Genomic DNA, 13943 nt, shown 5'->3' with positions numbered 1-13943 from the left:
TCCCCACCTTTCATGCCCACACCTTGCAGCCCCCTCTTGGGCTCTTACATCCAGTGCCATCAGCTGTGCTCCTGGACGGGGAAGGTGTGGAGACGCAGATGGGCAGTAGAGACAGAGGGAGCTTCCGGGTGAGGGAGGTGAAGAACGAGAATGCGTTGCCCCGACTTGCATTGTGGTCTGGCTCAGAGTGGGAGACACAGAAGATAAACGGGCCTTCCACACTGCCTGTATGACCCCCCGCTCAGCACATCTTTTCGTGTTTTGTGCTCAGAGAGTCTCCATCTCTTCCCGTGCCTTGAGGTGTTTTGCCAAAGGTCCCATTTATGATCCCACCTTGGAACGTTGCAGGTCCCAGGACAGAGTTAAGAGGTGAGAGGGAGAAAAAGCCCAGCTCACCGTCCAGAGATGACTAAGATAGGGTTAGACCTCAGTTTGTTCATGCTATTTTACAGGAAGGGGTTGGGTGGGGTGGGAGGTTGGATAGGGATGGCATTGTGTTAAAGGCCACACAAGGGGCACTTTAGCTGCTTTATTTCACCCAGTCCTTCTAACAACCTCATATCATATTCATTTTACAGATGAGGACACAGAGACTCGGGGAGGTTCAATAGGTTCTGCCACGTTACCAGCTGGCAGGTAGCAGGGCCGGTGTTTGAGACCAGGTCTGTCTGACTCTGGGCAACCATGATGTGCGTCTGGAGTAAAAAGGAGAGCTTTTTCTGGAGCACATGGGAACTGTCTTGAGTTGGATTCAGGTCCAGGAAGGAACGCAAAGGGAATTCTAGGCAGTGATTGGCAGCTAGTGGAGAGGTTAGTCCAGTAAAGATACTCTCTGGAAAGTCCAGCCAAAGGACACCCTCCTGCAAGTCTTCTGCTTAATGTTTGGTGTTGGGGACCTTGGGATTTAGCAAGGACTCGTAGGGACCGCCCCGTAGCCTGCTCATCTCTGTCAGGGCATCTATGGGTTAATCCTTGCGGGCTCACTCACCGGCTTCGTGCAAGGTCTTTTTTGAGGTTTATGATTTCCTTGTCCATGTACTTGATGCTCTTCATCGGCTTGTCTGGGACCTGATGGGAAGCCAAGAAGTGAAAGAAAAAAGTGTTAGTGCACCTTTACAAATGGAGCCAGGCTGCAGGAGGCTCAGGCATTCATCCAAGATCTCTGACCAGGTTGGAAGGGGTCCTGGGCCGCACAGTGACCTCCTCTACACCAGAGAGGGGCCGTGTGCACAGCGGAAGCAACGAGGGCTTTGGAGATAGGCAGACCTGAGCTCTGACCCTGGTTCTGTCTGGTGACTGGCTGTTTGATCTCAGACAAATTGCTCAACCTCTCTGGGCCTCTTTCTCAGCAGAGAAGAGGAATAATTCTTACCTTGTTGGGACAATTCATCGCCAAATTCCTGACTCGTAGCAAGCGTTTGATAAATGGAGGCTCTTGATATTAACATTATACTCAAAGCAAAGCAAAGAATGAAATGTTAATAATCATTGTTGGCGGTGTAGGCAGCTGATTTGGAGAAGTGAATCTTGTCAATGGTACTTTTTCCCCCTCGCCGCCCCTGTAGCAGGGTTTTATGAGTGAATTAACCAGGTGATTGTTCATGGGTTTTTCTTTGCCTTTCCGGTAATCATTGGCCTTGCCTAGCCATAAGGGAAACCTCATAAGACTTAAATTCATTACTCAGAGGTGGATACCAGGTCGATGTAAAGAAGAGAGTTAAATTAACTGTATTCTAATATAAGAGTCACTTTTCTCAGCCCCAGTTTAGTGGAACAACAGCAAGATCATTATCTGGATTACCCTGCCTGGAAATGAATGCCTGCAGTGCTAATTCTTTTTTTTTTTTTTTAACCAAAGGAAGTGCCAAGACATTATGGGAAAATGGGTGGTTTCAATGAAGCTGGTGGAAGAATACGTTGTGGTGACTTTTCTGAAGGGTGATGCGTCAGCGCACCCTAAATGCTGCCACAGTGTGCTTGCCTCAGGGTATGATGGTCCTTCTGCTGTCAGGTGTCCTGTGGGAATATCCCTGCATGGGCACGGAGATCCATCAGCAAAACCACTCACTGGGATGCTGCTTGTAAGAGGAAACTCACGGCAACTCCCTATTCGTCTTCACAATAGAAGACAGGTCAAATAATTATGGTGCATCTAAACAATGGAATAGTATACAGCAATTAAGTGTGATGACAGTATAAGGATGGAAATATATTTATTGACATACGGAGATGTCTGAGTTCTTTGGGAAGTCATGTTACAATATGTAGTACTCTCCCTTGTGATACTAGCTCCCTCACTAGACCATTTGCCCCCCCATGCCTCCCATGGGGCACTTGCAGCAGGGGTGGTCCTGAGTGGCTGAAGCCAAACAGCACAGCCCATCCCCCATCACTGTGACTGGTTAAGGAATGGTCATGTGATGTGGTTTGGGCAAATGAGATGCATGCAGACATTTGCCAGGGGCTTCTAGAAAGCATGGTTCCTAGATCCTCTAAGGAACCACAGGCGGAGAAGTCCTCTTTCCTCATTGACTATAATTGGAGGAGCAGATGATCTGTGGGAGTTGCTGGCAGCCATTTTGTGCCCATGAGGAGCACCTGCCTCTAGTTGAAGATGTGGGGGAAGACAGGAGAGTCAAAGAAAAACTTGTTCCCTGGTGCCTTGTTGAACTAATCAGGCTTTACTAGGCTTTTCATGAACATTTCCTTTATTATTTAAGCCAGCTTGAGTTAGATTTTCTGTTACCCACAACCATAAGATTTCTATCCGAAAAATGTCTTCTCTTGGGTGTGCCAAGCCTGACAATAGATAGAATTATTTTAACTAGGGGCACCTGGGTGGCTCAGTGGGTTAAGTGCCCCAACTTCAGCTCAGAGATCATGATCTCATGGTTCGTGAGTTCAAGCCCCACGTCAGGCTCTGTGCTGACAGCTCAGAGCCTGGAGCCTGCTTCAGATTCTGTGTCTCCCTCTCTCTCTGCCCCTACCCCACTCACACTCTGTCTTTCCTTCAAAAATAAATAAACATTAAAAAAAATTTAAGGGGCGCCTGGGTGGCGCAGTCGGTTAAGCGTCCGACTTCAGCCAGGTCATGATCTCGTGGTCCGTGAGTTCGAGCCCCGCGTTGGGCTCTGGGTTGATGGCTCAGAGCCTGGAGCCTGTTTCCGATTCTGTGTCTCCCTCTCTCTCTGCCCCTCCCCCGTTCATGCTCTGTCTCTCTCTGTCCCAAAAATGAATAAACGTTGAAAAAAAAAATTTAAGAATTATTTTAACTAGAACTCATCCTCTTTTCCCTTCCCTTCCCCTCTTGTGTGATCAACATCAGTTGACATCCATTTTGGTGTATTTCGCAGTGAAACCAATGAGATTGGCCATGTTGAGATCAAAGTTTGAAGTCATTGTTACCTATCTTCCTAATCCCTCTCTTTTTCTGAACCTTCTATAACTCTTCCCTACGGGACCAAAGTAACTTTCTTAAAAGATATTGTAAATTAAAAATATTTATGAACAATGAAAAACCAAACACACTCAAACTTCCCTGCCCTATAATTTGAAAATACGAGATTGAAACCCTGCTTGAAGTCACAATTGTTTACACATCATTCTCTTAAATGTCTCAAGTTTTACTCCCCTCAGGAAGCAAATATGATACTGTCCAAATTTCACACATTCCCCTCCCTCTCCAAATGTTACCTACTGACAGTTGCCTGTAGAAGAAAATTTGTATTGATTAGGGCTGGTGCTGACCAATTTATAGCAGTAAAGTCAAGTTGTCCCCCCCACTTGACACAAAACTTTAGCAGGACAAGATCCAGCCCCCAAATCCCTGCAATTATGTCATCATTTCAGTGAATTCTCAGGAAGCGATTTTCACAATAGTCGCTCAGGAAGCGACTATTATTTAATTACAATTATAATAAGCCAGCAGTAATAATGGCATTGAATGAGGGAGTTCCGGTTGTCAGGACGTTTACCAACACTATTTGATATTAGCACAATTAAAAGTACACACGACATCCAAGAATCACCATCTTTACAGCTTTCTGGCGGGCAGTTTAGCCATGTGTATATGTAGCCTTAAAAACACATACGCTCATGCCCGGCAATTCTGTTTTTACCCAGGAAATTTTTCAGCAAGGATAAAAAGATTTATCCATGAGGATTCTTATCACAACACTATTAATAATAGTGAAAAACATTTAAGTGTCCAACAATGAGCGTTGAGGGGATAAATCATGGTCTATCCAGGTCACGGCATACAATGCATTTGAATTTGGTGCTACTAGTTAATGTTGCTATCGATGTATATTTGTTGCTATGGAAAGGAATATAATTTCAAGTAAAACCACATGTCACAAAAATGTAAAGAACTTAGATCTAGAGAGTTTTAAGATTCATATTCATAAAAATCTGTAGATATTTCTAAAAATACATATACACTAATACAAATTATATTTTAAAATAATGATATACGGGGCGCCTGGGTGGCGCAGTCGGTTAAGCGTCCGACTTCAGCCAGGTCACGATCTCGCGGTCCGTGAGTTCGAGCCCCGCGTCAGGCTCTGGGCTGATGGCTCAGAGCCTGGAGCCTGTTTCCGATTCTGTGTCTCCCTCTCTCTCTGCCCCTCCCCCATTCATGCTCTGTCTCTCTCTGTCCCAAAAATAAATAAACGTTGAAAAAAAAATTTTTTTTTAAATAATGATATATATAGGGGCACCTGGGTGGCTCAGTTGGTTAAGGTTCTGACTTTGGCTCAGGTCGTGATCTCACGGCTTGAAGGTTCGTGAGTTCGAGCCCCTTGTCCGGCTCTGTGCTGACAGCTCAGAGCCTGGAGCCTGCTTCGGATTCTGTCTCCCTCTCTCTCTCTCTGTCCCTCCCCTGCTTGTGCTCTCTCTTTCTCTTTCAAAAATAAATGAACATTAAAAAAATTAAATAAAGTAATGATATATGGCAAGGTATATATGCAATAACATAATAGGTTGAAAGTAAATGTAACAAATTGTTAGTAGGGATATTATTGCAGGATGTTTGAATTATAGGTAAGTGGTAACTTTTTTTTTTTAATTTTTTTTTTCAACGTTTATTTATTTTTGGGACAGAGAGAGACAGAGCATGAACGGGGGAGGAGCAGAGAGAGAGGGAGACACAGAATTGGAAACAGGCTCCAGGCTCTGAGCCATCAGCCCAGAGCCTGACGCGGGGCTCGAACTCCCGGACCGCGAGATCGTGACCTGGCTAAAGTCGGACACTTAACTGACTGCGCCACCCAGGCGCCCCAAGTAAGTGGTAACTTTTAATTTGGGTCATCTTTTTCTCTTCTTTAAAAATAATTTACCTTTATTAGTTGTCCAATAAAATAATAGCGTGTTCGTGTTTGTAAAGCAATTCTGACTGATTCTATCAATATGAGCTAAGTGTAAGTTTTCAGGGCTGCTTTAAATTGAGCAATCTGAGTCTGGAGTGATGTAGATTAGTAGATTATTTTAGCACACTAGGCTAAAGTGATGTAAGTTAGTAGATTATTTTAGCAGGGCCTAGGCAGGAAACAGAGCTCATTCATGCCAGATAGTTCAATACAGGGAATTTAATATAGGGAAGCAATCACAAAGGTGTTGGAAGAATTGAAAAGCTAAATAAGGGATGGCATGACAAGCTAGAGATTGACAGCCTAGCTTGGATGGAGGGGCTAAGGAGAGAGGCAGCCTTCAAAAGCCCAATCCAGCCCAATCCACCTGGCAAAAGGTGGGCTCATGGAGGAGATGTAGTTTCATTTGGGAGCTGCCACCAGAAGCTGAGTGGGGGAAGGAGAGAAATACTCTGGCTTCTCCCTTCCTCTGACCCTCCAGTTTCCTCTTTGGGAAGCCAGCTGGCAAGGGCACCTGGGAAATGTAGTTTGCAAGGATCAGGCCCCCCTTCCCCCCCCCCCCCGCCGTGGGAGCAGGAAATGAAAATGGAAATGAGGGCCAACATCAAATGGCTGTGGTTATAGTTTATGCTCTGGGAGCTGACCAGGTATTTTTGGACTATAAATCTGGTTTTCCTGATTTATACGCATCCCTTTGCAGATGGTAACTTTGGATATTTCTTATCTTTGGGTCCTAAGTTTGAGGTTCTTAGAATTTTCCTTGGCTGAGATGCATATCCAGAATTCGGATCATTCTTTCCAGAATTGGGATCATTCTTTCTCTCTCTCAAAATCATTATCACAATGCAGGTTTCTAGAGTATCCAGAACCCACCTACTTCTCCCAGTTTCTTTTCCCTAGGAAGTATAGCTGACCTGGAACAGCATGGGTTTGAAATGCGTACATCCACTTTTACTTGGACTTTGTACAGAAGAGTACTGTACATGTATTTCCTATTCTGTATGATTTTCTTAATAACACTGTCTTTTCTCTAGCTTACTTTATTTTAAGGATACAGTATATACTACACATAATACACAAAATATGTGTTAATCGATTGTTTATGTTACCAGTAAGGCTTCTGGTCAACAGCAGGCTATGGGTAGTTAAGTTGTGGGGGGAGTCAAAAGTTATATACATATTTTTGATACTGTGTGTGTGTGGGGGGGTGCTGTCAGTGCTCCTAATTTCTGTGTTGGTGAAGGGTCAGTTGTATCATCTATTCCAGATCTTCATAGCCCACTTCCTCTTGCACCAAAATTTATATGTCCTGTGCTCCACACACTTTAAGCCCTTATCCCGGATAAACAGACTGATGCTAAATATTTCTTCCCTGCTGACACTGATTAGTGTGTCTCCCTACCCTGGTAACACGTTTGCAATACAACTCTATGTTTAAGATTGTATTCTGGTTATGAAACTAACTAATGAACATTGTGGAAAATCAAGAAAAGATTTTTTTAAAAAGTTGGGAGAAAATAAAAGTCAAGTATAACCCCATCACCATCCCTTTGGATGTCCTTTGCCTTGCTTTCTGTGACTACTTCCAGCCAAGATTAATAAAAACCATCCTGGGACTGTTGACTTTAATATTCTATCCTTGCTTCCCTCGGGAGTGCCATTGGCCTTAAGAGCCTTCGGTTTATTCCGTTGACTTGTAGAGTGTAGGGGATGCCTTCATTCTTTGTTTCCTGGAAAACAAAGTCAAATCTCTGCCATGTCCACATTTTCCTACAGCGTGTGTCCTTATTCTGATTGATCTATAAATGAGTCTTTGACAGCGTCTGTGAGAAACACCACATGACATCCTGTAATGTGTCAGGTTAAACGCTGATAAATGTGGCGGGGAGAGGAGGAACACAACTCATTGGAGGCTTAGCTGGGGTTGGTTTGGGGGCGGGTACATTCACATTTAATATTCATGTACTGTGAATATTCAGATTCATAGTAACATTTGGAAGCGATTTGGTTTAACCTGATAGCTGAGAAGTGGGAGGTGGCAGGAATGAAAAGAAAGAGCTTTTTAGTCTGAAAGACCCAGGTTTGAGTCCTGGCTCTGTCACTTAGGAGTTGAAGAACTTAGGCAAGTTGCATATCCTTCCCAAGTCTGTTTCCCCATCTGTGAAATGGAGTTAATACTGTCTACCAACAACATTATTGTTCATCTATATGCCGTACATTGTTCTAAGTGTGTTTTCATTTGAAATACATGATTCCATTTAGACCTTGCCATATTATTATCCCCATTTTATAGAGGAACAAGCTGAGGCTTTGAAAAGTGAACACAACATGCTATCAAATGGCAAATTCTGGGTCTGAACTCAAGTTCAAGTGACACCAGAGCATGTATTCTTTTTTTTTTTTTAATTTTTTAAAAATGTTTTTATTTATTTTTGAGACGGAGAGAGACAGAGCATGAGCAGGGGAGGGGCAGAGAGAGAGGGTGACACGGAATCCAAAGCAGGTTCCAGGCTCTGTGCTGACAGCTCAGAGCCTGACGTGGGGCTCAACCTCATGGACTGTGAGATCATGACCTGAGCTGATGGCGGATGCTTAACCCACTGAGCCGCCCAGGTGCCCCCCCCCAGAGCCTGTATTCTTAACCATGACTTCATTCTGATTCCCATTTTGCGTAGTGGGGGCTAAATAAGGGATAGCAGTTGCTAGCTATTAATTTAAAGATACTGCCTCCAGAGTTTGCCCACTGGATTTTGTCACAAAAATTTTTATATGGCGAAACATCAGAATGGTTTGTTGGCAAGCCGATCTTTTAAATATCTGTTGTTCTCTGTCTTTTTATCAAAGAATGTTCCAAACCCATCTTTGTTACTTCTTAAAATATGATCTACTTCCTAGAATCAGATTAAGATGGAAATGAATTCCTGCTAAATGTACTTGGGCTGATACAGACATCAGGGGAACAGCTGGGAAACTCTGTCAAGTGGTGAGGGGGAAGGGAGACCATTTGAAAAGCTGAGAGCATTGAGGAGCAAGGAAGATGATTAGCAAATTTCAGACGCCTTATGGAGAAGCTGTAAAGAACAAAATAGGCAGAGAGTGGGTAGGATCCATGGCAAGGGTATATGCATGAAACCAGAGATCATAGTTTGCAGACTGATATTTAAACTTTGGGTGGTTTTATGATGGTGACCGCACTTTCCTTTGGGGGAATGAGGTTTTTTGTTTGGTTTTTGGTTTTTGGTGTTTTTTTTTTCTTAAAGATATAAGACACGTACCTACCTATGTAGGGATGACCCAGAACTAGTGACCTCATTCCCATGTAGACACTTCAAGCTGAAATAGGAATTGTGCTATTGAATTTTTTAAAGAATTTCTTCACAGAAGGCAGAGTGCATCCTTTAGAGTATTTTGATTTAACCATTCTTGTTTTTCTCAACTCCCAGGAGAAACGAGGTGGCGGGGGGGGGGGGTGGCGGCTGGGGAATATTGGGGCCCTGGAGAGTAGTGGGGTAGGGAAAAGGGGATGGTTAACCAGGGGAGGGATGAAGAGTGAGTCTTATGCTGGGACCCTAAGAACAGAATAAGCAGCAGGAATCTCTGGGGGAAGAGAAGGATGACAATTGTTCCTGGGAAGAAAGCTTCTGATCTCCAGCTTCTGACACAGTGTCTGACCCTGAGTTCAATCCATCATTTGCTGAATGACGAGATGAATATATCACAGTCTCAAGGTTCAGCCCTACAGATTAGCTGTTAATTACAAAGGGAACAAGGTACCTGCAGAAAGACAAGCTCTGACAGATACCTCCTGAACCAGTGTGAGCACACTCAGCATCACCAGTGATGGGACAAACTGATGTCATGTGCCCTGAAGCAATGCACTGGGGAGGACACAGTATCACCTGCATCGTATTTCTCTCTCTCTCTCTTTTTAAGTTTATTTATTTATTTATTGAGAGAGAGAATGAGCAGGGGAGGAGCAGAGAGAGAAGGAGACAGAATCTCTGTCAGCACAGAGCTTGATGCAGGGTTTGAACCCACAAACCCATGAGATCATGACCTGAGATGAAATCAAGAGTTGGAAGCTCAACCAACTGAGCCACCCAGGAGCCCCACCTACACTGTCGTTCTGTCCCAAATGCCCAGTCTGAATGTGGTCAGGAAGGAACAATCAGAAAAATAAAAAGTGAAGGTCATTCTGCAAAATAAATGACCTGGAATCTTTGAAAACTTCAACATCTGTGTCTGTTGGGGCCTCTGGGAAGCAGACACTGAGACAGGAGTGCAAGAGGCTTATTGGGATAAACTTGTGAGAGAGAAAAGAGGGAAAGAGCAAGACTGGGTAGAGAGAGCCTCAGACCATGATGGGGATCTTAGACAAAGTCTAGAGCAAACTAGGAGTCCAAACGTAGGGCAGAAATGGCCAGCGCTCTTTGGCTGGGGACGATGGGTTGATCCTGCCCTCTGAGGTAGGTCCTACAAGTGCCAACAGCTGGAGGCTCTCAGCTACCTGCAGTCCTTAGGGTTGAATGGCAAGTTCTTTCTTGGAAAGAGGTCCAAGAGACACACCTTCCACAGTGTCAAATCTTTTTTTTTTTTTTGAGAGAGCACAAGCAGGGGGAGGGGAGAGGGAGAGAGAGAATCCCAAGCAGGCTCAACATTCAGCATGGAGCCTGAGGTGGGGCTTGATCCCACAACCCTGGGACCATGACCTGAGTCGAAATCAAGAGTTGGGTGCTTAACCGACTGAGCCACCTAGGCGCCCCTCACAGTGTCAAATCTTATAAACCACCACCCGCATCTGTCACCAGCAACATTCACTCTGAGGGACAATGCCCCGACTATGTCAACAGCTTGCCTGGGGACTGGATGGGGAGTCTGGGGTTGGGGCCCTTTTTTAGATTGGTTTATTTGATCCTTATGCCAACCTTTATGAGGTACTCTTATTCCTATTTTGCTGAAAAGGAAACCCAGGACTGGAGAGGTTAAGCCGCTTGTTCAAGGGCCCATGGATGATCCGTGGTGGAGATTAGTGTCCTGCACTCCTTGACCATCCCTCTTCACCCTTACCTAGTCTAGGGGCCAGCAAACCACGGCCTGCTCTTGACTTTTGTGAATCGGGAGTTTTTACTGGAACACATTCACACCTATTTGTTTATGACTGTAAAACCTAGGCGAGTCTGTTTCCCATCTGTAAATGAGAGACGGAGATGTCAGGCTGGTGGCCTGCAGGATTCATTTGATCTGTGCCGTGTTTACAATTATTTGGAAGTCATTTCCTACCTTTAGAAACTATGATCTTTCATATACACACTCAGATTTCTAGCTGTGCGACAACGTAAAGGGTTGCAGAAAACGTGGACTGTGCAGGCTTCCTTTGCTTTGTGAGTGGGGGTTGGGTGGAGGGAGGGGGAGGTGGCTAAGTCTTGTAAGCTGACAAATTATTGTGGAATTGTTCCACATCAGCACCGTGTTTAGCATTTTATGCCTTTACTCTCGTTTGCTTCTTCCAACAACCCAACGAGACAGTTATTAATAAACCCATCTTACAGAAGGAGAGCACAGAGGAAGTTCATTCAAGGTCATACAGCTGGCCAGCTATCACAGCAAAGAATAGAACCCCCATGTGATGGCTAATTTGAGGTGTCAACCTGACTGGGCCACAGGTGCTCAGGCACTATTCTGGGTGCTTCTCTGAGGGTGTTTTTGGATGAGTTTAACATTTAAATTGATAGACTGAATAGAAAAGATTGCCCTTCCTTTTTTTTTTTTTTTTTTTAAGTTTATTTGTTTTGAGAGAGGGAGAGAGAAAGAGGGAGGGAGAGAGAGTGCAAGCGGGGAAGGGGCAGAGAGAGAGGAGAGAGAGAGCATCCCAAGAGAGAATCCCACTTGTGGTGCAGAGCCTGATACAGGACGCAAACCCACGAACCGTGAGATCATGACCCGAGCCGAAGTCAGATGCTTAACTGACTAAGCCACCCAGGCACCCCAAAGATTGCCCTTCCTAATGTTGGGTGGGCCTTATCCAATCAGCTGAAGAACAGAACAACAGCCTTATCTCCCCAGACTCGTAAGAAGGAGCTCCTCTTGCCCGATTGCCCTTGGAACTGGGACATTGGATTTTTTTTTTTTTTTTCCTGACTCTGGACTTGAACTGAAACGTTGGCTCTTCCTGGGTCTTGAGCTGGGAGGCTTTCAGTCTAGAATGCACACCACTGGCTCTCCTGGGTCCCCAGCTTCCCAAATGCAGGTCTTGGGTCTGGTCAGCCTCCACCGTTGCACAAACCAATTTCTATAATGAATCTCTTTATCTATATGTGTCATATTGGCTCCATTTCTCTGGAGAACTCTAATACATCCAATCTTCCTGTAGTTACAACTTGAGTCCTCAATCATTAAGCCTCCCTGAAAATTCAAAAAGTCTTTTGCAATTCTTTGAGTAAAAGGGAAAGACAGCATCATTTCATTATTTCATCGTTTCTTAAATCCTCCTTGTTTTTAAGGAGGGTGATTGATTTGTTGGGAAGGGAGAGGAGTGTGAAGACGGATTCTGGGGAAACACAGAGAGAGGAGGAAGGGTTCCAGTTGATAAACGCAGAGTCACATATCATGGAGGGTGGGAAGAGAGCCTTGGGGCGGGGCAGGTGGTAACTCATATCCAGTAAAAATGCACCAGTGAAAAGACTGTTTTATTGATTTTTCCTCCATGGGGCTCAGTGTTACCCTCCATTCCATCTCTTCCATGAACCCTCCAGTGAAATCCACATTACACACTGGAATTTCTAAAGTAGGAGTTATGCTTTGAGGGGGCCAGACAAGGTGTGAGCCAGGCCCCAAGGTGTGCAAGGGAGAGCAGAGGTGGGAGAGTGACAGATACGGAAGGGATATGAGGATTCAGAGTCCCAGCTCCTTGACCCTCTAGCTGTGTGACTCCAGGTCTGTCACTCCCCTCTGGACATCAGGGCTCCCACCTGTCACCTGCCCAGTCTTCATCCAAGGAGCTGTGAGGGTACTAAGAGGCAGCTTGGTATTTTGGCTTCGTGAACTAAACGCATCAAAGAATGTTACTATCATTATCACTATATAGTGAGTATCTGGAATTTTTTTTAAAAAATTGAATCATAAAGACAAAATATAACTTGAATGACTTATTCTCAAATAAACTCATGAAGGACAGATGAAGGCTATCAACAACCCGGAGACGGTCAGAAATGGTAACGATGCAGTGATATAACAGTAGGTGGCACTAGATGCCATAGCTTTCAGTCAAGTCCCAGTTTCCTTCAATCTTTTTCTCTGCCACCCTCCACTTGCACTTGATTGAAATGGAAATTGGCCTCCAGCATCAATGAGCCTCCATCAGCCCAGGGATTGAGCTGGCGTGCCAGCAGCCAATGTGCTATATCCACCCAGTAAAAAAGAAATTTTGTTTTTAATCAAATACATTAATCTCACAAGTTCTTTTGAAAGACGAGGTATATGAGGGGCCAGCAGTCCGGTTGTTGGGCAGCAGTAGCCAATGGGAATCCATATGATGGGCTGTCATTCAAAGTCCTGGAGGAGCTTCAGGATATGGGCCCCAGGATGTAACAACCATCTTTTGCCAATAGCACTTCTGTTTAATAATTATGCCTAAATTTATGCCTAAAATATTATGCCTAAATTTTCAGTACCTCCCGTGTGTTTGGAAATGTGTTAGGCTGGACATGGCAAATGGGCCCTGTCCATCTCCAAATGGGCATCTCCAGTGCCAGGTTCAATCTACATTAGTAGGAGTGGCTGTCTAGAAGTCCCTGCAGTCTGATCTCATCAGAAGAATTCTGGGATTGATTAGCAATGTCTGCCATGGTTCCAGGAAGGAAAAGTAGCATCATAACACACAACTGCCATTCCCATGCCAGGCACTTTACATGTGTGTGTGTGAGGGGTGGGGATACGTCCCCATGCACCCTCAGTTTCTTTTCTCTCTCCCTGGAGGGAGATGGAAGTCAACATCTTTGCAGAATCCCGGTGAATCCCCTGAAGGTCCAAAGAAACCCAGCCTTCCATGGGTTAGTAATTCATTTAACCTCATTTTCCACATGAATAGCAGAAGCAGAGAGATGAGTTTAGGACTGGGGGGACGGGGAGAGAAAGGGAAAAGAGCCAAGATGCAGAATTGCTGGTGGGGGCTTGCATTCCCCTGGGGAGGAGCCTTCATGTGCGTCCGGGGCTGCTTTGATATGAAGCAATGCCTCCACAATGCTGTCCACAAGATGCAATTCAATGCCAGGTTACATGGGCCACATTAGGACACTGCGTGAGGGACCAGAGGCTCAAAAACTTCTTAAATACCTGCTATGAGTTAGAAACTGGCCAGAGATACGATGCTGAACAAGACAGCCTCCCTGCCCTCAAGTAGCTCATGGTCTAATCGGGGAGACAGATACCAAATAGGCAGTTTAACTATAATGTGGTGAAGTGCAGGCATTGACCTCAGCTCGAGGCTGGTCAGGGCAGGTTATTGGCCGTGGCTGTCACTGAGCTGAACACAGGAAGTGGAGAGAGAGCTGTTTCAGACAAAGGGAACCAGGAGGAGTT

General features: G+C 44.9%; 1 protein-coding gene across 1 annotated transcript in view; it reads right to left on the bottom strand.

Annotated features, from left to right (window-relative positions):
- CCDC60 (coiled-coil domain containing 60) overlaps positions 1–13943 on the bottom strand; it is a 168611-nt gene that overhangs the window by 95661 nt on the left and 59007 nt on the right. Inside the window, exon 2 of the mRNA XM_045457737.1 lies at positions 989–1068. Coding sequence (XP_045313693.1) covers positions 989–1068 — 80 coding nt within the window. The remainder of the gene's footprint in view (positions 1–988; positions 1069–13943) is intronic.

The sequence above is a fragment of the Leopardus geoffroyi genome, chromosome D3 (genome assembly GCF_018350155.1).
Source record: "Leopardus geoffroyi isolate Oge1 chromosome D3, O.geoffroyi_Oge1_pat1.0, whole genome shotgun sequence".
Lineage (NCBI taxonomy): Eukaryota > Metazoa > Chordata > Mammalia > Carnivora > Felidae > Leopardus > Leopardus geoffroyi.
This window is presented reverse-complemented; position numbering and strand designations above follow the sequence as displayed.